Genomic DNA, 23,812 nt, shown 5'->3' on the forward strand with positions numbered 1-23,812 from the left:
TTTCTCTACAGAAAAATTCCTACTGACATCATATTCTTTTACTATTTATGGTGACTTTCTCATTATTAGTCCAGTGCCCTATGCTGTTGTTTGGTATGCCTGGCTAGATTTGTGTAAGTGTGCTTATGTATTCTGCACTTCTGTGATTTTGTGATATTGCAACTCTTGCAGGAACCAATTTATTAGTAGTAAAACTTTCATGGCTTGCTTCTACTAAAAATTTATGTGCGTTCCATGCAATATATCCATCACAGCCCAGTAATTTTCAATCAGTTTGCCAAAAAACAATTTGATGTATATGTCTGAGAGTTATGTGTGTATATATGTATACATACACATTTTTCATTTAAAATTTCTTTGACTAACACCTTATTGTACTGTGTCTGTAATTACCGTTTCAGCTGAGTGTTGCTTCTTAGCAGACCAAAGCTTACATTGTTCTCTTTGCATGTACATGCTTTTACTACTCAAAGAAAATTATCTGCATCCATCAAACCCCTGTACCTCAGCATATACGTGGCCACTGGGAGTAGCCATGTGTGCTCCTCTGATCCTTTTGTTTTCTTCCCTCCACCCTGCTTATTCACGTTCTCCCTACCCTCAACTTTTTTATTCCTCACCTTAATTCCCATCCTTATTCACATCTCCATGATTTTTCCCACTTGACAGCTGGTTTGATGAGAAGATATCCCGCCATGAAGCAGAGAACCTCCTCATGAGCAAAGGAGTCGGCTGCTTCATCGTCCGAGCCAGTCAGAACTCTCATGGTGACTTCTCCATCTCTGTCAGGTATCTGCTTCTAGCAGCATATTCCTGCTTCTTTTCCTGTTTAATGGTGTCCCTAGCCTCCTCTCATAAGAATTCCTAATGTGATGTAGGCTCTTGAGAAGTTTGCAGGCTGCCAGTCACTGGTAGTGCTGCTGTGTTGTGAATGAGAACAAATTAGGCATCTGATTCCCAAACGTTTCTGCCTCTTTTCAAGTGACACAGTGAATGCCCCATTCCAAAGCTGCATCCCCTGGTGACCTCCTTCTCTGAAAGAGCTACAGCAGAGCAGAATGGTACAGGGAAAGTCTCCCACTGTGCTTAACATGTGTCTTCCATTTGTTTTAATTCCCTGACAGCTCTGGTTACCAAATCCAAGAATTCAGCTACTACCTATGAAGGGATTACTATTACATTGTTAACTTTTTTCCCACAGGTCACTAAACAGCCATTGGACAAGGACTGGTTTTTCATTGCTTGCAGCCCAGCTGCATTTCAGCAGCTTGCTGTAGCCCAGCACTTCTCAGTGCATTTTCTTCTAAACAGAGCCTTTCAATGATGTTTGGTTTCCCAATTTTCAGTCAAATAGTTGATAACCAGTTTTAAATTAGAGTCATGATTACCAAGTCATGATTAGTCTTTTCCAAGTAGTATGTACTTGCTGATTCAGGCAGCTCAAAAAGTATCCAGGAGGAATGCAGGAAAACATTCTGGTTACATTTGCACTAATTAACACCAGCAAATCAAGTACAGTCAGGCTCTTTCTCTGGCCCTAAAGTCAAGCAGTGAGGCAGAGGTCAGATCTGTATGGCTACACCCTCTTCACCCCACCAAACAGAAGAGCTATATTCAAGCAGCTCCCTGTGAACAGTTCCTGGCCTGTTCTTTCTAACCATGGCCCAGCACTATCTGAGGGAGAGCTTTTCCATTTAAACCACAACCATGCTAACACTTCAACTGCTTGGGGGCTGTAGCAGTCAAGGATAGCATTCAGTCCCTGCCTGTCCCCATCTAGTTTATTTGTGCAGATGTAGCCTCTGAGAAGAGTGTTTTTCATGCCTGGAGTTGCACAGAGCAAGGAGGTGGGTACCAAAGCTAGATCACATCTGGTGCAAAGAGGAATTGTACACATCAGACAAGAGGTGAGAGGTGGGGAGGTGCGGGGGGAATAAGGCAGAAGGTTCAGATTGTTAATTTGGCTTGTAACAGCATCAGAAAATTCCTTTTTTTTCTTTTTGGATAGGGAGAATGACCTGTCGTAATGATGGTACATGAGATTTTATACCATCTTAAAAGTTTAGTGTATGGCTTCACATGACTTTGTCTGCATATAGTGGTGGTCCCCATGGTGTGTAAAGGTGTAATACAGGTCTTGTAGTCAATGCAGACTGGATGTTAACAGGACCTGCAGAGGCTGTTAGGTAGACTACAACTGCACTTTTTCACCCTGGAAGCTCCTGTGACCTTTATTTCAAAAGAGAAGGTTTAAAACCCTGTGCTTTGTTTTGATAGTGCTTTGTGACTGGGCAGCCCTGGGGCACTGTGTGTTTGCAGATTGACAAGTCTTTTGAAACAGAGCCACATCTGGGTCCAGTAGGCACAAGGACTGCCATTGCATGACTTTCCAGAAGTCCTGATTTGGCCAAGCAAGAAGTCTTGGTACCCTTCTGGAAAAGACTTTTTAAAAAAAGGTAAAAGTGCAATCTGTTGATGATCTCTTTTCCATTGGGATCCAGGCATGAAGATGATGTGCAACACTTCAAAGTGATGAGGGATTCCAAGGGTAGCTATTACTTGTGGACAGAGAAATTCCACTCACTAAACAAGCTGGTGGACTACTACAAGACAACTTCCATCTCCAGGCAGAAGCAGATCTTCCTAAGGGACAACAGCCAAGAAGAAAAGGTAAACACAAACTGTCCTTAGGAATTTCTCAGTCAGAAATCTTTCTGTGGAAGGAGTTCATCCCATGAGAATGTCTCATGGTGAGGAGGAGGACTGCGTGTCCCTGGAAACCCAGCCACATAACTACACTGGTGGGGCCTGAGACACGGATTCTTAGTGGATTCAGTGGTATGTAGAGTTGTAAAATTGAGCAGAATTTTTTGATTCTTCAAATCTGAATAAAGGTGCTTTGCTAAAGCTTTGCTATGAGCTCAGAACTGAAGTTCTGTGATGCCAAGGGAAGCAGGATTTACCTTACTGAAATGCCTAGATTTCCTAAGGGCAGGTACAGAGCTGGCTGGTGGATTGTGACTGAGAAGAATTTGAGTCTGGTTTCTTAGGGTCCTTGCACACACCCAGAGTGCAACTACACCTGCAAGTTTGTCTGCTCAGAAGAATTGTCCATCTCCTGTTACTGAGCAAACACAGTAAAAGGAATTTGGGGAACAGAGGGCAGAGCCTGGAGCAGTTAACCTGGCTGTTAGGAACTGGAAGGTACTACCGAGAAGAACATAGGAGATCTGGGAACAAGATGTGCCTTCAGGGAAGGTATAGTCAATGTTTGAGAACGCAGACAAATCCCAGTCCAATGAATGCCTGGTTTTGTGCCAGGGGAACAAGCAAATGACATAGCAGAGGCTGCTACACCTTGCACTCCCTGTATTGGGAGTGAACATGCCTGGTCACTGCAGCAACCCAAGTCCTGCTTTACTGGGAAACGGATTCTGGTATTAAATTACCAGGATGCACAAGTAAGTAGAGACAAGTCAGAAAGTATGTGACCTGCTGACTACAGCAGTAAAGCTTTATAGGCTGTGTGTGGGTCACTCTTGCTGGCTCAAAATGAGAGATGATACATTCTCAGTCTGAAGAATGGGCCTGGGTTGTTGTCTCTTTCTAGACCACTTATACAGAGCTTTAAAAATGCACCAGTAAGGTATTAAAATAGAGGCTCTGGGATCTGTAAGAGAGAGATCACAGCAATGAATCTCTGTGTCTGGGGAAGGAAAGAAAGACTGTATGCATGTATATCAGTATAACAACCTGTTTGGGCTGACTGTGAGCAGGAAAGGAAAGAGATGCATTTGCTCCAAGATGCAGACAGGCAAATGAAAGAACAGAACTCAAGTTTGCTTTGGCAAACTCTCTGTACATTTATTATGGTGATGGGCACAGCAGAGTATGTTTAGCACCCATCACAGTGGGGTTTCTGTTCACAATTCAAATTTTTAGATGCTACAGCCATATGATGAAATGATTGTAATATATAAATTTCAGTTCAGAGACAAACGGATTCTAAGGGCAGTATTTCAAGAAAGAGCTTGGCTCCTGCGCTCATCCTCACATCAGTAGCCATATTTTCAGCCCAGCACCTCCCAGTACTACACTGATTTCAGATGGAGAGTGGCTACAAAGATCTAAAATACAGGATTCCTGATTTGTTCTTCTGTTCAGAGAGGCGGGGTCTTTTATTTGAAAGAGCCTCCAGAGTAGTGGGTAGTAGTGGTAGTGCTCAGTGTGCAGTGATTGCACAGCTTTAGTCAAGGATGTGGTAGGAGGTGACCTCACTTGTGTGATCTTTCTTCCATCAGGAGAGGTGTGGTGGGAGCCTGGAATGGATAGGTCGGGAAGGATTCCACGTGGGAGGAGCAGCTGGAGAAGATCATTCTTCTGTATCCAAGAGATATGTAGACCATCCTGTTCCCACACTGCAGCAGCAACAGGTACTGCCAGGAACAAGGGGCTGGGACATCAAGCCCAGGCATATTTTTATTGCTTGGTAGTGAGTGAGCAGTCATTTTGTCAAAAATCTGTGTCTTTCAGCTGTGCACACAAAAGAGAACTTGTTTCCTAGATGTTTCCTACTTCTTCTCTTCATCTGCCTCAGCCAATTTGTGTTGGTATGACTTAGATGTGTGGTCATATGGCTACTTTTCTTTGAATTTGATTTTGTCTCATTCTTCTTTGGCTAATTTGGCTACTAGATTTATAGGCCTGCTTGCTGTCCTTTACACTATGGAGCAGCCCAAGAAAAAGTAAAGTAGTGAGTCCTCAGATACAGTCAGCTGCACCAGCACAATTGATGTTCCTCCAGCACATGGGACAGAGGAAGAGCAAGGAGTGGGCAGGACTGGGTCATAATAACTCAAGATTGGCTGAAGTCACCTTGGCAAGCATGGTTTTTATCTGTGAGTTAGAACAACCTTAGTTTTTTCTCCAAAAGTCTCAGAGACCAAAAAAGCCCCTCTCTGACCATTTGTCCCAGCAGCTGTGAAACACAGCTGAGAGTCAGCTTTCAATTCCTAAAAAGTAAAATCCAAAATAGAGCAGTCTAAGCTGACCTCTTCCATGAGGGTCATTACTTGCAGAGCTGGAGCACAGGGACTTTATTGGAAGCAGACATCTAAAATTATTGATGTGCGGGCTTGGTCCTGATTCTTGGCACACTAATGATTCTTAAATCCCCTCATTTATACATCTCAGAATATATATGTGTCGTGGTTTAATCTCAGTAGGCAACTAGGAACCATGCAGCCACTCACTCACTTCTCCTCCTGCAGATGGGAGTAGAGAAAGAATCAAGAAAAAGGTAAAACTCATGAGTTGAGATAAGAACAAATTAATAATTGAAATAGAGTAAATAGTAGCAGTAGTAGTAATAATAATAATAGTTGTTATTATCATTTTCTGTTTATTTAAAAGGAAATAACAAAAAGAGAGAGAGGAATAAAACTCAAGAAAAAGAAGTGATGCACAATACAATTGCTTATCACCCACTGGCTGATGCCAGTCCCTAACCAGTTATTGGCCTCTTCTGGCCAACTCCCCCCAGTTTATATACTGGGTATGATGTTCTAGAGTATGGAATATCCCTTTGGCCAGATACTGAGAAGTCCTTGATTTAGAGTGAGCCACTGCTTAGCAACAACTGAAACATTAGTGTATTATCAGCAGTATTCACATACTGAATCCAAGCCACAGCATTATACCAGCTACTACAAAGAAAATTAACTCTATTCCAGCCAAAACCACAGCAACATGACTTTTCTACTGCTATTTTCTTTCCAGGAAAGATATGGTGGGAGTCTGGACAGGAATGACATGATGCACAGACTAAGGGATCATGGCCAAGGCAGTGCAGGAGCTATGCAGAGGAGACACACGGACCCTCTGCACCAGCAGACACCGGTAGGTGATGCACCTGGGAGGCCTCCTCTGCCCAAGTCACTGGGTCCCTTAGCAATGGCCAAGCAGTCTGCACCATGTCACCTACATGGAGGTTGCATGAGAAGTAGTGTATTTTGCCTGCCAGGCCATGTCTTACAAGACATTTCTGAGTCTCATGACTTTATCCCAGCCACTTGAACCTGCTCCTGGGACACTCTGAGGGTAGGACTACAGTGTAATGTGAGCACAGTTCTGGTAACTGCTCTCCAGGTCAGTCTTATGCAGCCTTATGGAAGAGGGAACTTAGCATGAGCTCAGCAAAACAGGAACAATCCCTATCTGGGACACTGGAATGAGCACAAGCTCACCCATGGATTTTGATCAAGCATGCGACTAGTCCAGCAGAAGAATTTCTGAAAGCCTAATGATCTCTTCTAGAAGAACTTCATGTCCATTAATGCACAGGGCTTTCAATTATCTTTGCTACCACAGCCAGGCAGTGACTGATGTCAGTAGCTAAATGTGCAGTACATTTTTTAAGTTCTATGGAGAGCAGCCTCATGATACTATACCATACTACAATGTTCCTCCTGTCTTGCAATGCACTTGTAGTCACACTGTCTCTTCCATTAATTTTTGCTGCCATCCTGAAAAGGCCTGAGATCACCCAGCTCTACTTGTCTGTGCCTGGCACATCTCTCAGACCTCCTTTGCCATCAAAGCGGGGCTCACCAACCTGACACCCTTGGCTGTCAGAGCCTCTTAGCACAGTGGATGTGGGTGTGATGCAGTTGTGTCTCTGCAGACATCCCAGACCACTCCCCTGTGGGATCCAAACCTGGCACTTGACCTTCAGTCAGTACCTGCTCTGCCAAGTCCCACTGTGTGAATGCCCACACAGAATGTGGTGTCTGTCTCTGCCTCAGCCTGTGACTCCACTGCCAGCTACAAATATTTCCCCATCAGCTCAGTGTGACCTAAGGATGCTCCTCTTCCTTGAAGAAAAGTCCAGCTTCAATGTCTGGTTATGTCTCTCTCCATAACCAGAGAACCTAGATCCAAGGAGAGAAGGGAAAGACAGCAAACCTTTCTCAAGAATGAGTGAAAAAGATCAGATTGGATTAGATTATTTGGAACATGTTAAAAAATAGGGGCATGCCTCTTCTCTTGGCAAAAGCCCGGAATCTTTATTGTAATCCAGCTTAAAATACAGTGGTTTTTATCTCTCAGAGGCTGTGGCAATGAATAACAACATGCTTTTGCCTGCCACATCCCATCAGTGATGTAGAAGCCACAAATCCAATTATAGGAAGTTCTATATGTCCAACCAATTAACTAGGGGCGAGGTCTAAGCAGGGCCCCAAATGGAAGATTTATCAAAATTTGTCTGCCTTCAAACAGATCTCTCCCTCTGTCCCTGCCAGATATACCTCCTAAATTATCCATGCCCTGTGGTGTGGCTGCCAACAATTTCCCAGAAAGAAGCCCAAGCCATGTCCTTTAAAATATGATTTCTGGCCAAAGAAATCTGGGAGATTGACTGCAAAGTCCTAGAGAAAAAAATCTAACCATAGTGCACATGACAGTGCACACTCCAAATAAACTGGTATACCCAAACAGACACTAAATCCTTTGGATCTCAGGGACCTGACCTTGGGGAGAGTCTGAAGAAGGTTTAAGACCCTTCCCTATGTCCCTAAATTGCCTGAAAGAACAAATATCCTTCTTCATCCTTCTTTACAATGTTCTCTACTCTTGCCTGTGTGCTTGCCTGTGTGCAGTCATTCAACTGGCTGAAGACACATTTCCGTATCTGTACCAGCACAGGCCAGCTCCCTAGAGCCATTCCCTGATAGTTACAGCCCAGCAGGTCTCAGGCAGGAGTGCTTCTGTGCTCCCAAAACTGGCTTCAGATGTGGCTGTCCTGGCTGCCCTTACAGGGCAGAGACATCCTAAGGACCTGCTCTCAGTCTGACTTTTCACCTTATGGTGCAAATTCCCACAAATACACTGAGGCTGCTGAGAAACCAAACACCATCCCTTGGGTGTCCCAGTTAATTGGTCCCTCCTTCCTGCCATCTTGGCCACTTCCTGGTTTAATTGCAAGTTGGTCTAAAATTCAGCACTGCTTGTCCTTGCTTAGTGAATGTATTTACTGGGTCTTAGGAGGGGTGGCAAAGATGATCTTTCACAGTCCTGGCTCCTTGTTCCCTGCCTGTCTCTCCTCTCCGTTCCAGCGAACGCTGTGGGTCCGTGCCTTGTACGACTTCGATGCTCTGGAGCACGATGAGCTGGGCTTCCGCACTGGGGACATCTTGGAGGTTCTGGACAGCTCCAACCCCTCCTGGTGGAAGGGACGCCTGCGTGGGGAACTGGGGCTCTTCCCTGCCAACTACGTCACACCGGTGGTGCTGTGAGGGCACAGTGCGGCCCAGAGGGCTCTGCTCGAGCTGCTCTTCCGACGTGACAGGGACAGAGAAGGAGTGCATCTTCCCTTGCCACCAGGACATGCATTGTTTTTTGTTTTGTCTTAATTTATTGGCAATTGATCTTTTGAAATGATGGTATGAAAGAGAACCCTTTGAGGAAGAAATTTTTTACCCCTTTTTTTCACAGTCATGAAGGGGAGGGAGCAAAAATCTTGGACTGTTCATTAAGACTTTGCTGGGTGCTCCCTGCCCTGTCACCTCTTTAGCTAACTATTGATAAACTCCTGCAATTAGGTTTATTCTGTAGAAATGCCCCTCAGGAAAGTCAGGCTTCAGGTTAACTTCAGGTTCAGTATTCAGGTAGCCCTATCCCTTCATTTTGGATCTGGTAGCAGTCATAGTCTCTTCAGGCTCCATTCCACCTTTCTGTCAGAGGCAGGAGGGACACCCACGTAAATTAAATTATCCTTGGCCACCACATTAAACCTTCAGTTAGGGAAGGAAAGTGAAGGAGGTGGAGGTTGAGATAATCTAGGCTTTCCCTAATAGTTTCTGGCTTTCTTCTAGTTTAACTATTTTCTTAATAGTTTCTGGCTTACCCATCTCACACTGTGTGTATGGACTGTATGGATATACCAGATGAAGGGGAGGAACCCTGTAAGCTTTTGTATAAACATGCAAGTGGTGAAGGTATGGGAGGGCAAGAAGCTTTCTTTGCTTCTTGTTGTAGGCCTGCTCTTCTTTCTGTACCCCCTAGCAACTTCCAATTTTCCAGCTGCTCTCTTAGGTACCTACACTTCAGCTAGATAGTCTGATTAGAGAAGATCAGACCCTTCAGCTAAATTAGTATCCACTGGATTGGATAACAGTTAATATTCCTCACTGGTTCCTTTTGTAGAACTGAACTGGGGAGGAATTGGAGAGTTTTCTCTGGTTTGGTGGCAGAAATTCTTTCCCTGACAACTTGCTGTGCTGAGGATCACCGTGTACACAGCTCTGGCTTACTAGAAAAATGTCCCATCCAACAGGTTAAGCTGTTATTTTACAGTATGCAGAGAATAAAGCTGTAGCCATCTAATAGTCTATTCTCTATTCCAGTTTCTTTTGGATAAAATAAGGTAAATTAATTAATTAAATTAAGTTTTCAAATAACTGCTAAGTGAATGCCCAGATGTGATAGAAATTTATTGCAAATGCACATTACATGTCCCCTTAACAAACCCTGTGATGGGGACTCTACTGCATAACCACTGCTCAGGCATGTTGATATGAAACAAGCTGCCTGAATTTTTCACATGTGGGACCTCAGCAGTCAGCAAGGAGAAGTGATGATTAATCATTATTGAAAAAGAAAGAATAGCCAAGTGAAAACCTCTAAGCACAAATCAGACTCAGCAACAACAACAACAAAAAGTTCTTACCTTTTGTTAGTCTCAGTGGAAGAAAAAGAACCCAGGAAATGGGTTCTTGGGGAAGGCCAATTCAATGTAGCTGGCCTGAATAAAGCTGCCAGCTAGACAGAGTGTTAGCACAAAGAACCCATTTTGAGAGAACTCCACCAAAAGCAGATTGTTAATGGGTGAAGTAAAATGAGAATATTTAACAAGGCATATAAACTCTATAGAGAATAGAAAACTTTGAAAGACTCAGTTAGAACTTACTGGCTACCACAGTGGTCCAGGGAATATGACTGCCTGGGCTGGATGTGGCCCTGTTCTCTTGCAGGAGCTCTGCTCTGGCCCTTTAGTGTCTTCTTCTGAAGGGAAGTCCATGAGGCTTCTTTTGGAACAAGATCCCTTACCATTTGTATGAGGGTGTAAGCTCAGGACTCCAGGCAGTAATAAATTTGGAAGTAAGGTAGTAATAAATTTGGAAGAGAGAGGGTTAACACTCAGTGAGGGAGAGGGAGAGCATTAAGGCCAAGAGGAGATGGAACCAAGAAACCAGAGACTAACAAAGGCAAAGGAGGGATAAAAATGATGAATCTTTCATATTCAGATCTGGCTGAAACAAAAGAAATGGTGTATTCACAATTATTCCCATCATGTCAAATCATCTTTCAATTTTCTGTATTAGTTACTTTTAAAATTAGAAGCAATGTCTCTTTTTCCTTTCCTCAGCACTCTAAAGACCCTCTTGGTAGTGAAGATGTAGTTGCATAAAATTAATTGAAGATAATGCACTTAGCAGTTTGATAGCTCTTCATGCATTTGAAACCCCTTTACAGAGATTAACTAATTAAGCAAGTCTAAGTAGTGCCTTGCAAGTACCCCTGTGTTAACTCATGACTCATTTGAGGAAGAGGTAAATTTTCATGTGATTTTTTGAATTGATGTTTAAGGAACTAATACCTAAGGTAATTAGTATTAAAGGACTGCACACTAATTATGGACAGCATACCAGAGCCACAGTAAAATCAGGATTTCTCATTATGAGCAGCACCTAATGACAGCAAAATTACCAGGAGGTGACAGCCTCATGGCATCTGTGATAACTCCACCAGGGCCTTGCTCTGCTGCCCTGTGCAGGGGCCAAGCTCAGGGCTGCCTTGCCCAGTCTCTCTTGCCTCTGCTTTTGGCCTTGCAGTGCTGCCTGCAGGTACTGCACATGGCAGGAGCTGGGAGGCACAGGAGTCAGCCTGCATTTTTGTACCCTCCCACAGTAAAAGTCATTTTTCTCACAGAAAAAGAGCAATGCTAAGGATTGTGGCTATTCCCAAATCAGTGAAGACTCCAGATACAAGGGCAAAGTGGGGAATTTTGGAAGGATAGAAGGGGCTCTAGGATGGAGACATTTTCTATGTCCCATGCTATTTTCTCCCCATGAAATTCTCTCTCTCACAGATCAGGCCACTTCATAAGGAGAGACACTCCTCTCCTCTAACCACATACCCTGCCAGCCTTCCTGCGCTTTCTTCCAACAGGTTTTAATTGTAGCACAATCCTTATTAATACTGTGTGATTCATTCACACCTCAGAGTCTATTGCTCCTGCAAGAGGCACATATTAGCAACCTGGGACTGGAGCCTTAAGGTGACAGTGCTGCTCTGACCTTACCTGACATTTGCCAGTGTTTTGGAAAGAACCAAACCTCTGTCTGGAACGTATCCCAAGAGAGTCCACTGTGAAACCAAAATGGGAAGGGATAAAGAGGAAAACCAGAAGAGTATTTTGTTTGTTATTTTTCTTAAGCAAGAAAGACAGTTCATGAGAGAAGAGAATGTAAACTGAGATAAAAGTAGGAAAAGTATGTGGGAAGGCAAACATAGCAAATGAAACAGAGGAAGCTGGACTTGTACATGGTAAAATAAGTTTGATGAGCACAGCTGAGCTGTGCTCCTGTCTGAATGAACTTTTTGCCTATGTTCTGCTGCAAATATTTTGTTGGAAATGTCTATGTGATTAATAAGGCTGAGATAAAAAGAGTAAATGGAAATTTCCTTTGATGTGAAAGATGTGCAGGCAGTTTTCTGTGCCACAAAAGAGAGGTCTCTCTGCCTTGGTGTACATGTTTGCTGTAGCAGCCATGCTCACTGGAGAAACCACGGGGTCAGGGCTGGTTCCGATTGGACTGCTTACAGGTAGGAGCACCAGGGAGATGACCTACCAAGTCAGCACCTGCTCAGGCTGCTGTTCCAGCCTCTTGTGCCAGGAAAACAAGTCCATGGGTGGTGGTTGTTGTTTTTTAAATGGAGGTTTCAGTGGGCTGAGCAGGAAATTTGAAGCTTCTCACAACAGCCACCTGTTACTGATATTTTCCTATTTAGCAGCACCTCTCATCCTTCCTCTGCAACAGGATCCCAATGCTGCAGGCTCTAGAAAGGCCCTTTTACCTTCAGCCCTCGTGGAGAGTAACCAAGGATGTCACAAGCAAAAGATCCAGCAGCCAGGACTACATGGCTTGAGCAGCCTTGAACAGCAGTGTGCCATCAGCTGGGACATTTTGCACTGCAGGAGCAATGGCACAGCAGGTGTAGTCCAGCAGCCAGGGGAAGGGTGACCCCTACCCCAGCTGGGAAGCAGCAGGTCTTTAGTCAATGTCAGTGTCACATCACAGGGACAACAAGGATGTCTGGTGGGACAGAACTGTGGCCATCTGGACTAGGGCTCTGCTCAGACTCTTGTTCTGCAGCTCTTTGCCCAGGAGCCTGGTTACACCACACTGGTGTGAGAAGTGTTTGGCAATGTTGCCCATCCCTGCCCAGTGCAGCCCCAGAAGTCTTCATGCACCTCCTTGCAGCTGCAGCCCATCACCTTGCTGCCCCTCCTGGGCCCAGCTTGTGCCTCTGTGCTGAGAGAAAGTGCTCTGCAGACATCTCATTTCAAATATTTGTTCAAAGCAATTGGCTCAGGTGCTTTTAGATGAAACCCCATGGAGGTCAGTCAAAACCATTAGTGTTCCCTAGGTGATCCAGGCAGTTACATTTACTGGCTAAAACACAGGCATGAGCTAAAGAGCTTCTGACACCCAGCCCGTCATTGCTGCTGAAAACTTTGCATTTCAGTGGGGAACCATGAACTGAGTGCATGATAAAGCCTTTAACAGCCCTGAAGAAGAGGGCAGAGCATTGCCAATTTCTCCAATTTTTTAGAGGCAACTTTCATGTGACAGAACTCATGAGCCTTAATTGGCATCAAATGCAAAAGAAGTTTCTTATATAAGCAGAACTGCCAGCAGAAAACAGCCAATGACTTATCTGTGAGCTCCAGGGTAGCAGGGAAACAGGCAAGTGAATGAGGAAGGGTCACTGACCTTTGCATGCAGAGAAAATTCAAAGCACATTGTCCGCTGCCATTGTGCAAGTGAGAGGTGCTTGGCCCATGTCCAGCCTGCCATCATGAAAATGCAAAATTTCACAAATGGCAGGCGTGCAGGAATCCTTGTAGACATGCAGAAATAAAATTAGCCCAGGCAACAAAGGGAGGAAGAAGAAACAAATTAGGAGATCTGTAGGCCTCTTGTGGCTTCTCCCGCTAGTCCAAGTAGGCTCATTTCCACCAGGATTTGTGAAAGATAAAGCCATGGTGAGTTTGTCACAAACAAAAACATCAGTAAAAATGGGGAAGAAAAAGCAGTTTAGGATGTACATCTACTACTGTGCACTTAAAGCTATAAAATGATGACAGTGTCCTGAGACAATGACTGAAGTTTGAGTTTCTGTTTAAGTGGTGCTTCTGAAACCTTTCAGTGCTGTCTGTGATTCATGCACATCTATGAATTCTGTGGTTCTATATCCAGCCACAGAAAAGGAAAAAAAAAAGGAAAATCCGGGAAAAATATGAGATACATTGCAAATGACCTCTAGATCAGGAGAGAAGGTATCTTCTATGACTGTGCTGTACTGAACGTGTCATAATTCCTTGTGCTACTAACCAGTCCCTTTTCCTGGTCAGATTCCAAGATGAGTACTACTGCAGTGCCAACAGGTAATAACATACAGCAGGAATCAGTGCCTGGTGCCCTTTCTTGTGACTGAATGTTTTCTGCCAGAGTTTTGTTGCTGGTGTTGTTGTTTTTGTTGGTGTTGGGGGGATGATGTTGATGTTTTTTGCAGCATACCAAAGGTTTGGTTGTGAAATGCTGAATTAGAAGCAGACTGCACCAACATGGGGTTTTTTAAATTTGGTTGTTGTTGGGGTTTTCTGTTTGGTTTGGTTTTTGTTTTTCTTATCAAAATTTATGTAGGAAAAAAATCAACTGCAAGTTTACTACCAGGACTAAGGGTTTGGGAAACTGCCCTTTGCTCTGCCCCTTCGAGAGTGACTTTGATCGGAGCAGAGTGGGCGTGTAGCTCGTTCTGCAGTAGCAGCTCTCCGCGCTCACCTGGCAGAGGTGCCAACAAGAGCAGTGTGCGGCAGCAGACACTCAGCTCTCCGTAGAGAGTGAGTCGATCTGAGCTTGCTTGTGCTTTATCGGACCGAGATGGGCTGCTAATAACAATGGCCGTGATTTCATCAGAGCGGGTGAGTCAGTGCTGCAGCTCGCTGCCGCCCTGCACAGAGGCATCCGCTGGGATTTGCCGGGATCAGGAGTTGAGTCAGCTCACCGAAGGCTGCACAAGGAGGCCCGGAGCCAGCGCAGGGCGAGCAGTGGAAATGCACAGCCCGGAGGGGAAAGGGGAAGGCGCAGCCTCCCCGTCCTGGCAGCAGGAGCTCTTAGATCACCTCCTCCTCGGCTGCGGACTCAGCAAAAGGAAAGCTTCCCTGGCAGTGAGGTGGCCAGACAGCTTTCACATGAGATGGGGATCCTTTCTTTAAAGGTCGTCTGGGGGATCGGAGTGCAGGCAGGAAAGCGGGAGAGAGCTCAGACCTCTTCTCCTCCATGGAAGCTTACAGAAGCTCCACTTAGCAGCTGTAGAAATTTTGGGTTGGTTTGGGTTTTGGGGTTTTTTTTACGAAATAATTTGACCGTAGTCAAACTCTCAGTCATTCAAGTTATGCTCAACATTAACTCCGAGGAGAATGGAACATACTCAAGAGTTTTCAGGAGTAGAGGAATAAAAGCGAGAGGCACCTCGCTGCCCTGTGAAATCGCTGAATTATCAGAGCCACTCGCTGTGCTGCTGCTTCTCTCTCTGGATGGGGTGCAGCTCTCGGTCACGTTTATCAGGCTGCAAAGCACGCCAGGGCTCACCAGTTTAAATCCTCAGCGTCAGCTGACCACAATAATAGCTGCAAATTCTCATTTAAAATGTGCACCCCTTGTAGAGCACAGGCGTTTCACAAACGCTGGAACACCAGACATGAACACCTGGAATTTAGGGCTCCAAAAATAAGAGGTAGGGCTCCAAGACACAAAAAATGGGCGGTTTGCATTTCTGAGAAACAAAATGAAAAATCAAGCAGTGAAATGAAATTAAAATAAATGCAACGTCACTGAATGAAATTAAACGAAATTAAATCAAAAATCAAGGAATTAAGTGAAATAAAACTTCAGGGAATGAAATGAAGTGAATGGTAAGAATCTAGACATTTCCTTTCATGAGATGAATCGTCATTCAAGGAATGAAAAGGATATCAAGGAATGAAGACAAAATATAACTTAAAGGAAGGAAATTAATTCAAATTGATCGAAAGAAAATTAAAAATAAGGAAATGTAATTAAATGAAGTCTCAAGATTTAATTTTCTTTTGTGAAATGACAAAGCAAGGAATGAAATAAAATGAAACTTTATTTAATAAAAGGAAATTAAATAGAATTTTAAAATACAAAAAAGAAAAAATAAAGGCAATTACAAATCAAGGAATGAAATGAAATTTAATGTATATCATGAAAATAAATGAAAAGGCAAAAAAATGAAATGAAAAAATTTAAAAAGGAAATGTAACAAAATGAAATTAAATAAAATCTTGAGATTTTATTTTCTAAAAGGAAATAAAATGACAAATTTCATTTGATTTAATTTTGTTACATTTCCTTTCATTTTGTCATTTAATTTCTTTTCCTTTTATCCCATGAAGTTTCATTTCAGTTCACTTCATTTTTTGATGTTTCATTTCATTTCATCTTTGATGTTTGATTTCATTTCATTTTTCATTTTCAGTTCATTTCATTGAATTTTCATTTCATGAAAGAAAATGAAATCTTGAGATCTCCTTTAATTTAATTTCGTTACGTTTCATTTAATGCAGCTGTCTTTTGTGTATGAGAAATTCACCTTTGTGTTGACCACCCTATTACTTTGAGCATGGTTTAAAACTCAGGTTCATGAGTGGCTGTCCTCTTTCTCATAGGGTGTTTGTTCCTTGTGTGGACAAGGCCAGACTGGCTCAGCTCAATCACCTCAGCCTCTGTGTCCCTTCTCACTCCCACATCAGCTGGGACCTCTTGTCTTCATCACTGTAGCTTCTGGTATCTTCATCCTGCATCCACAGCTCAAATCCTTCATTTGGTTCTTAAATTCGTTGTACAGTGTTCCTGAAGTCCACCATCCCCATCACTTCCTTTCTCAAAAGTAGGTAGATTTGTAAATTTGCTTTCCATTTTCTTACACCTACCATGGACATGAGTGTTCTCTCTCTTGTGTGTGTGTGTGGGTTTTGTTTTATTTTTTAAGTTTTGCAAGCATTATTTTACTATTTTTTCTCACTGTTTCCAAGTTGCTGTAAGCACTTGGGAATGCTAAGTCCAGGCCAAGGCCCTGTAGTGCTGGCGCTGTGCCTGTGCCCCAGAGCTCTTGCAGCTTCCAGCTGGTGATAAGAGGTGTACAGACAAGTCAACAGGAATAGCACAACTGTAGGACCACAATTCTTACCAGGAACAATCATTTTGTCCCACCTTGTCAGCTTGTAGTTGGCAATACAGGGCTGGCCTCCCCTCAACATCTGCACAGATGCTTAGGTCTTAAACTAGCCTGGAAGTCACTCAGGTCACTCCTGAGGTATGAATGCTTGATCCCAATTAATAAGGGATGAAGCAGAGAGAACCCATGAGATGCAGGAATCCAGAGTCAGCAGCTTTGGCAGAACTTTGTGAGGTTTCAGCCTTGGTGTCAATGTCTAAGTTTTAGGAAGCAGCAGCCTGTGCTGGCTTAGTGGCAGAGCTCAGGCAGCAATTTGAAATTAAAATTTAAAATATGTCAACCGGGGTGAAAAAAAAAATAAAGGATCCTAATTAGAAAATGCAGAAAACTGACAGAGAAAACCAAATACATCAAAGACATAACCCTGACTGGAAACCTTAAAACAGTAAAGGATTTTAAGAAGATTTGGAATAGGAGTAACACTAGCAATGATACAGACTTGAGAAAGAACATTTAAATTGATATAGGGAATACAGGGGCCTTGAGTAAGTTTTTATGGAGTAAGCAATGTATGTTAATCTTGGCCAACTCTGTCCTATGGCTTTGTCCCTAGTCATACCCAAAACATCAGGGGTGAAAGGAAGACAACATGGAATCAATTCCCTGGACATCTCTGTGCTGAGAGAGGCCGTGACAGGTTCAGAAAATGAGACAGAAACTAACAGGGGAAGGGAAGAGGGTATTTTTCATTGAACAATGACTTCAAATCCATGAGAGCCTCAGTGTCACACTGAATGGAGGGCAATGAAACAAGAAGTCACAAAGGTCCAAATCCTTACACAGGTCTTTATTTTCCACATCAAATATATTTATATTAATGGCATCTCATGCCCATTAATGGCATCTAATGCTTAATATTTGCAGTGGAACTGCCTTGCATAAGTGGGACTTCAATGTCTGACTGCACCTGAGCATCTGACCCTCTGAAATGGGCTCTGCTGGCCCTGCGGTGTCCCTGGCGCCTCTGCAGTGCAAGGGCTGCTGTGGGGAGAGCAGTACGTGGGATGGGAACAGAGCCTCCTGTCCCTGTGGTGGAGGGGAGGTGCTGCACACAGGATACTCTGCTGTGGGCAGCTGACATCCTGGACCAAAGGTAATTACTCACATCTTCATTTTCCTTCTCTGACTCCCCCACTAATGTTTCTTCCCTATTTCTATGGGCCTGTGTGTGCAGAATGCTGCCTGTGGTCCAGAAGATTTATTATCTTCCCATCCTGCCAGCTTGATAGGCAGTAGAATGAGTGGGATACAGCACTAAGAGATCATTAGCATTCAAACAGGTCAGGAGCTCACTTGGGGGTTTTGGATGACAGTGTTTTCCCAACTTCTTGTCAGAAACAAGTGTTGATAAACACGAGGGCAGTCACCAGTGGTGAAACTGGAAACATGAAATCAAACCTTGGTGGTGCCTGGAGGCAAGGAGGAGCTCACCTTGCACATTTGCTCACCTGCAAATGTGAGGTGAGGAATGGGAGGTCATGAAATGCTGCCCAGAAAATACAAAGTATGCTGTGGAGAGCTGGCAGTTTGCTTCCAGCACCTCTCCTCTGCTGTCCAGGGCAATCTCAGGGTCTGAGAATTTCCTTTTCTTGTGTATAATATGCCGAGCGAGCATATTATATATTATATCTCTCTCCTGTCCTACACAGAGCTTGTTGGTCCCTAATTTTCAGTGTACACTAAAATGTGTGTGGACAGCTATGTGTATGTGTGTGTCTGTAGAAGATTCAGTTAGTGCCTGCTTAGATTTGTGGGTCTATGTTCTTGTTAGGAATTTCATCATTTCACCCAGAGTTTCCTTATGTGTAAAACGGAGATAATAACAGGTAATTACCAACCTGTCAGGGCTGCTGTGAGGACAAATTAACCAATGCTTGTGTGGGTGTTTGCAGATGAAAAGCATGATATTAGGACTAAATATAATGATTGAATATTACAGAAGAGAGTTTGTATTTACTATGGTGATTGAATATGAGTTGAAAGCACTTTGTAGGTGTTTATTTCTTGTGCAGTACTGAGTATTTGTGGAAGGTGGAAAACTGGTGGAACCAAGTTTGGGGTATGTGTCAAAGAAATGGTTGAAGTTCCTCTTTAACCTGAGAACTGACTGGCTTTCTTCTCTCAACTAAATCTAATGCTGAACAAGGGACAAGGGAACAGAGGAATGAAAATGTGAGCAAGCTAGAGAGGGAGAGAATGAAAATGAAATGCAATTGAAGATCATGATTTCAAAGAACAAAAATGTAAAAAAATGAAAGGGAAAATAAAAGCTAGGGGAAATTAGGACAGAGGAAAGGAAAGAAACCTCAGGGATTCATGGGTGTTACATTTTCTCAGTACATGGAATTATGAGAAAGTAAAGACCAATTTAAGAGGCATCAGAAACAATAGATGAAAAGCATATGCAGGGAAAGAGATTTAGTGAAATGGGAAAGAAGCAAAAGATGTGCTTAATTATTTTTTGTTTTCATTTTGTTTAGTGTAATGACATAATTCTTTTATTTCCTATGGGTTGTTGAGAGGCACTTCTTTGCAAATCTAGAAGATGGTATTTCAGATGCTTTTTGCATGTGTTCCATGGGCAGGCTGTTAAGAGTTAAGGTGTGGATGCATTTGTCAGCGTGAGAATGGCCCTGTCTGGTTTCATCTGGCTTTCATGCTGTCTCTGGAGAATTAATGGAACAAGTTCATTTCCATCAACTCCAGTGAAGCTGCACTGCAAGTGAATCAGAGCCACTCTGACTGCTAAATGCAGCTGTTGCCCTATGAACCCCTGGTCCAAAGTGTTCTTCAGGTTAAACCTGGAAAGTTTTGTGATTAAACCAAAATAATAAGACAAAAGCTTAATTATTATGAACACTCTGAGTATGGTATGTTGATGTGCAGGCCGCCCAGAGGATTAGCAAGAGGAGGTGGACCATGAGAAGAGTCAGGTGGGAATAACCAACATACACAGAGTTCAGGGAGCAGACTGGCTTTCTTTGTAAATTGTCCTAGGCTGCAATGAAAATCATTGGCAAACATCCTTGCAGGGTCCTGTGGCCTGTTTGTTTTAGCACCCTCTGGTTTGCCCTCTCTCACCCCCACTCTCCCTACTTCAACATCTCCAAATCCAGGATGGCTCCAGTTCCTCACCTTGCTTCATATCTCTTCCTTGCACCCCAAAACCTTTTTTGGGCTGAATCACTCTTACCTCAACTCACTGGCCTAAATTAATCTTTTGTGTAATTCAACTGACTGAAATTGACGTAAATTCAGTTACATCAGAGCTGAAATTAACACAGTCTGACTAAAATAGCACCTGCCTTTTCTACCGAACCAATGCCTGCTTCTTCCCCACCTCCACCCACATACCATGATATTAACATTTCTTTCTCCTCATTGCTCTTTCACTTATCCCACTGCCACAAGCAAGCTGTGCTCTCAGTGGTTGGTGCTGCCCTCTCTGCTCCAGCATCCTGTTCTCCTTCATCCCACAGCACAGGCTGTTGGTGCCCTGCCTGCGTCCAAGCCCATGCAACAGTTTTGCATCTTCTATTGGATTTTCCTGTCCTTTACCACAGAGATGCACCATCTGAGTTCAGAGCCTATTTGCACTAGGCACTTCCTGTACCTGTAGAAATTATAGTCTTACTCCAAAAAATTTGCAAGTCAGAGTGCCATGATGTACAAACAGGAGGAGGGAAGTTAGATGGGGGTGAAGTTATTTGCCAAAGGTGGCCTAGCAGGACAATGGCAGAGTTGTGGGTATCACACTCAAAGCCTCTCTTCCTTCTCCATGACTTCCTTTAAGCCAGCATGGCATTTCTCATCACCTCTTTCAACCCCTATCTTTGGGCCTCACCCTGACACAGTGGTAAAATACCTCCTTTGCTTGCTTTCTCATTCCCTCTGGCTTTCTGACTTCCTTCAGCTTTCCCTTGGAGCATGCTCATGTTGGCTAGGCTTTCTTCAGTCCTCTTGAAAAATCTGGGTGTTTGCAGCCAAAAATAAAATATGGCTTCTCTGGTTGAGCTGTACTTTATGTCTGGCAACATGCTCCACCCTATCCATCAGGGTATCTCTTTGGGGCAAGGATTTATTCCATAATTGCTCTAACTTATATATTATCATGGCATATGTATCTGCAGTGTTATGCAAACTGTAAAAGCTCCTAGTTCTAAAGGTCATCATGTATTCACCTTTCAAACACAGATGAGCTCAGAACAAAAGGGAATAGCAGGCTCATGAGGAGATGAAGGCAGGGACTCACCCTGATCTAACTAATTTGCCAAGGCAGTGTTCACAAAAGTTACCTAGTGCTGCAGACAAACAACCCAATCCAACTTCTCTGTCTTCCAGATGAGTGAATTAATTTCCCAGCACTGCTGTGTAGCTCCATAGCAGTGGAGAGCAGCATGGACCCCCAGAGCAGGATGTTTCTCATCCTAAGTGTCAGGCTACCGAGTCTCCATGCTGGGATTTACACATGGAGCTTCTCGTTCCGCAGTGTTGGGTGCCAGCTGTAGCTTCCTGGAGGTGGTACACTGAGGCTGGAATGTTGTAGAGGCAGCTGTGATAGATTTATCCCCAAGCTCACAAGAGCCTTGCTGCAGTTAATGGCCTTCAGAAGCTGGAGAGCCACTGTGCTACCTGGTGACCAAGGCCACCAGTACATCCCACACATGGCTTGTCAGTGTTACCCCGAGCACTGGCATGAGTGATTGCTGAGCTGTGATTTGATTTTCAAATTGCTCTGAAGTGTTGAAAGAGGATCACAAGTAATTTCCTTACCTGAGCTTGTGAAGTGACCCCACTACATCCTATATGTGATTTCCAGGAGGACTGGGGATAAATTAAATGCTTGTGAGATATGCAAAATTCTAAACCATTATTGGCAGTCCTTCCCAAGAACATATTTTGTCTAGTCACAGCATTTACCGTGACTTAGGTCAATTGTCAGCATGAGGGGAAAAATAAATCCAGTCATTGCTTCCTGCACTAATTGGCAGCCTCAACTAAGTGGAATTAGAGCCATGAAGACTGGACTCTCTCATTCTGATTGTCAGAGCAGAGATGCTCTGGTAGGGGATCTTCCACAGGTTGCACTCTTCCCCAGGGGATGCAGCTGCTTCTCCAGTAGAAGAATATAAGTACAGGAGGGTGGGAAGAAGGTGTGGGGGTCTGGCAAGCAGAAACCTGTTCCTGAGCCAGCCATGCTGGAAGAGTAAAAGGAAAAATGCCCAGGGTCACTCTCAAGGGAAGAATTTTTAAAGATCCCACTGAAGTATGACAGGGCAAATAGGAAACAGGTGAGTAGATAAGCTAAAGACAAGGGGAGAGATAAGGATTCTTCATCATCAGGAGAAGGGGGGACAGGAATATAGATAAACTTAGAGCTGTGGCTTATTTCTGCTGCAGCTTCTCCTCCCTCTCCCCTTCTCCTATGTGTTTTGCATGAGGGTGCAGCACAGTAACCTGTCACAAGCTTGAAATAAAGAGTACTGGGGGACAATCTGTCTGAAAAATACCCCTCTGCCAAAAAAAAAAGTCTCTTAAATATGATGATCAAAGTGTTCAGGTATTAACAGATGAGAATGGTTTATGAATCTGGATTAGCTCAGAATCCATCTGAGTATTTTTAAACCTCTAAGACTGAAAGCTATAAACCTTCCTGAGAGAAATGCCATTTATTTTAAAATGAGCAGCAAAATCTTGATTAATTGAGTTGCAAAAGAAATGGATCTAAAACCAGGCACTGGAGGAACATGAGTGCATTATGCATTTGGGTTTTGCTTTTGGAAGAATTCAGAACCACATCATGTTGCCAATGCTGATCTGAAAATATGATATTCTAAGCCTGAATTCAGGTGTCCATAGACCCAGGGAGGGATTGTCCAGGTCACTATTCCTGTGACATTTTCTCAGGATCAGGACCATCACCATGCCTTTGGTCAGTTGGTTGAGAAGTTCTTCCCTACTGAAGTCCAAGCAGAAATGTCTCCAGTATCAAAACAAAGGTGCTCTGTTGGTTTCCCCGTGTGTGGCTTTGGGGTGCCCAGGGTGTGCCCCTGCTTGGAGGGATGCTATGGCCTGGGACAAATTCTGCTATGCAGTGTCTCAGCCAAGCCACATGCTGCTTTGGCCACAAAGAGCAGCTGGAACGGGGCAGGGAATGTCACCTGGTTCTTTTTCTATGACCTTACTTCAGCATTTATAAAGAAAAAGGAAAGGCAAATTACTTTTGAACATGAATTCCTGTGAAGTTTTGCTTTCACACCTCCAACATGTCTGTCTGGAAACGGCCTTTCCAGAGGGAGGTTTGGTTGGCTCCTTTTATTTGCCTTCTCTGACTCACGGGAGTCACTTGCACCCACTCAATCCTGCCTGCACTGTGGCACTGCTGGACAAAAGCACTGGCAAGTGAAAGGCAGGGATCTTCTGGAGCTAGTAGTGCTTCTGATAAGGTCATGAGCAGCTGATTTCTCCTTTGCACTGCTTCTTTGCATGTTTTTAAGCTAAATACACATCCGAGTCCCATATATGCTGATCAGTAAAGGACATCTTCAAAACCAAATTAACACATTTCTACCACATCTTAAAATCTTCTGTATCTTTCTTTATGTTCATGAATCACAGATCAACTTGTTTCATCTCCAGGTCTAAGCCTACGCTTCAGCCTCCTGCATCTCTGCTCAGAGGGTTCCCTTTTTCCTTCCTATGCCCCTCCGTTCACACAGTTTTGCATTTTTTGTGGGGGCCAAACTGCTTCCCAACTATTCATTTTTGTATTTTTAGGGCCAGCTTCTAACTTCTCTCCCCCCTAGTCAAGCCTCACAGTTATATTCTTTCCCCCTCCTTATGAGAAACAGTTTCCTATTTTGCCGTGGCTGTTCTTAGCCATCCTCTGGGATATCTAAAACTTTGTAGATACCAGAGCCTCTTCTCTGCTTCCAACTACTTTCCTTTCCTCCACTGAATATGCAGCTTTTCAAATAAGTTTGTTCATTCTTGAACACTTCATGTCTCTCTTGCATCCCCTCTACTGACTCCCTCTTCCCCACCACTTGGGTTATAACTTTGCCATGTCTCATCATCAGCACATAACTCCATCTCCCACTTGTTGTTGCTGCACTGGCTGGAGGTCTGCACCACAGTACCTGGATAGTCCCATTAATCACTTCCTGCCAGTCTGCTGCTCCTCCCTCCAGTCTCTGCCTGGGAC

General features: G+C 43.7%; 1 protein-coding gene across 3 annotated transcripts in view; it reads left to right on the plus strand.

Moving 5' to 3' along the window:
• Positions 1-11,758, plus strand: part of GRAP2 (GRB2 related adaptor protein 2) — a 103,223-nt gene extending 91,465 nt beyond the window's left edge. For all 3 annotated transcript variants that reach the window (XM_077178593.1, XM_054631314.2, XM_054631315.2), the window contains exons 4-8: positions 670-789; positions 2,502-2,670; positions 4,302-4,433; positions 5,779-5,898; positions 8,115-11,758. In XM_077178593.1, the coding sequence (XP_077034708.1) occupies positions 670-789; positions 2,502-2,670; positions 4,302-4,433; positions 5,779-5,898; positions 8,115-8,294 (721 nt within the window). In that variant the 3' untranslated portion in view covers positions 8,295-11,758. The remainder of the gene's footprint in view (positions 1-669; positions 790-2,501; positions 2,671-4,301; positions 4,434-5,778; positions 5,899-8,114) is intronic.
• The last annotated feature ends 12,054 nt before the right edge of the window (positions 11,759-23,812 follow it).

The sequence above is a fragment of the Agelaius phoeniceus genome, chromosome 5 (genome assembly GCF_051311805.1).
Source record: "Agelaius phoeniceus isolate bAgePho1 chromosome 5, bAgePho1.hap1, whole genome shotgun sequence".
Lineage (NCBI taxonomy): Eukaryota > Metazoa > Chordata > Aves > Passeriformes > Icteridae > Agelaius > Agelaius phoeniceus.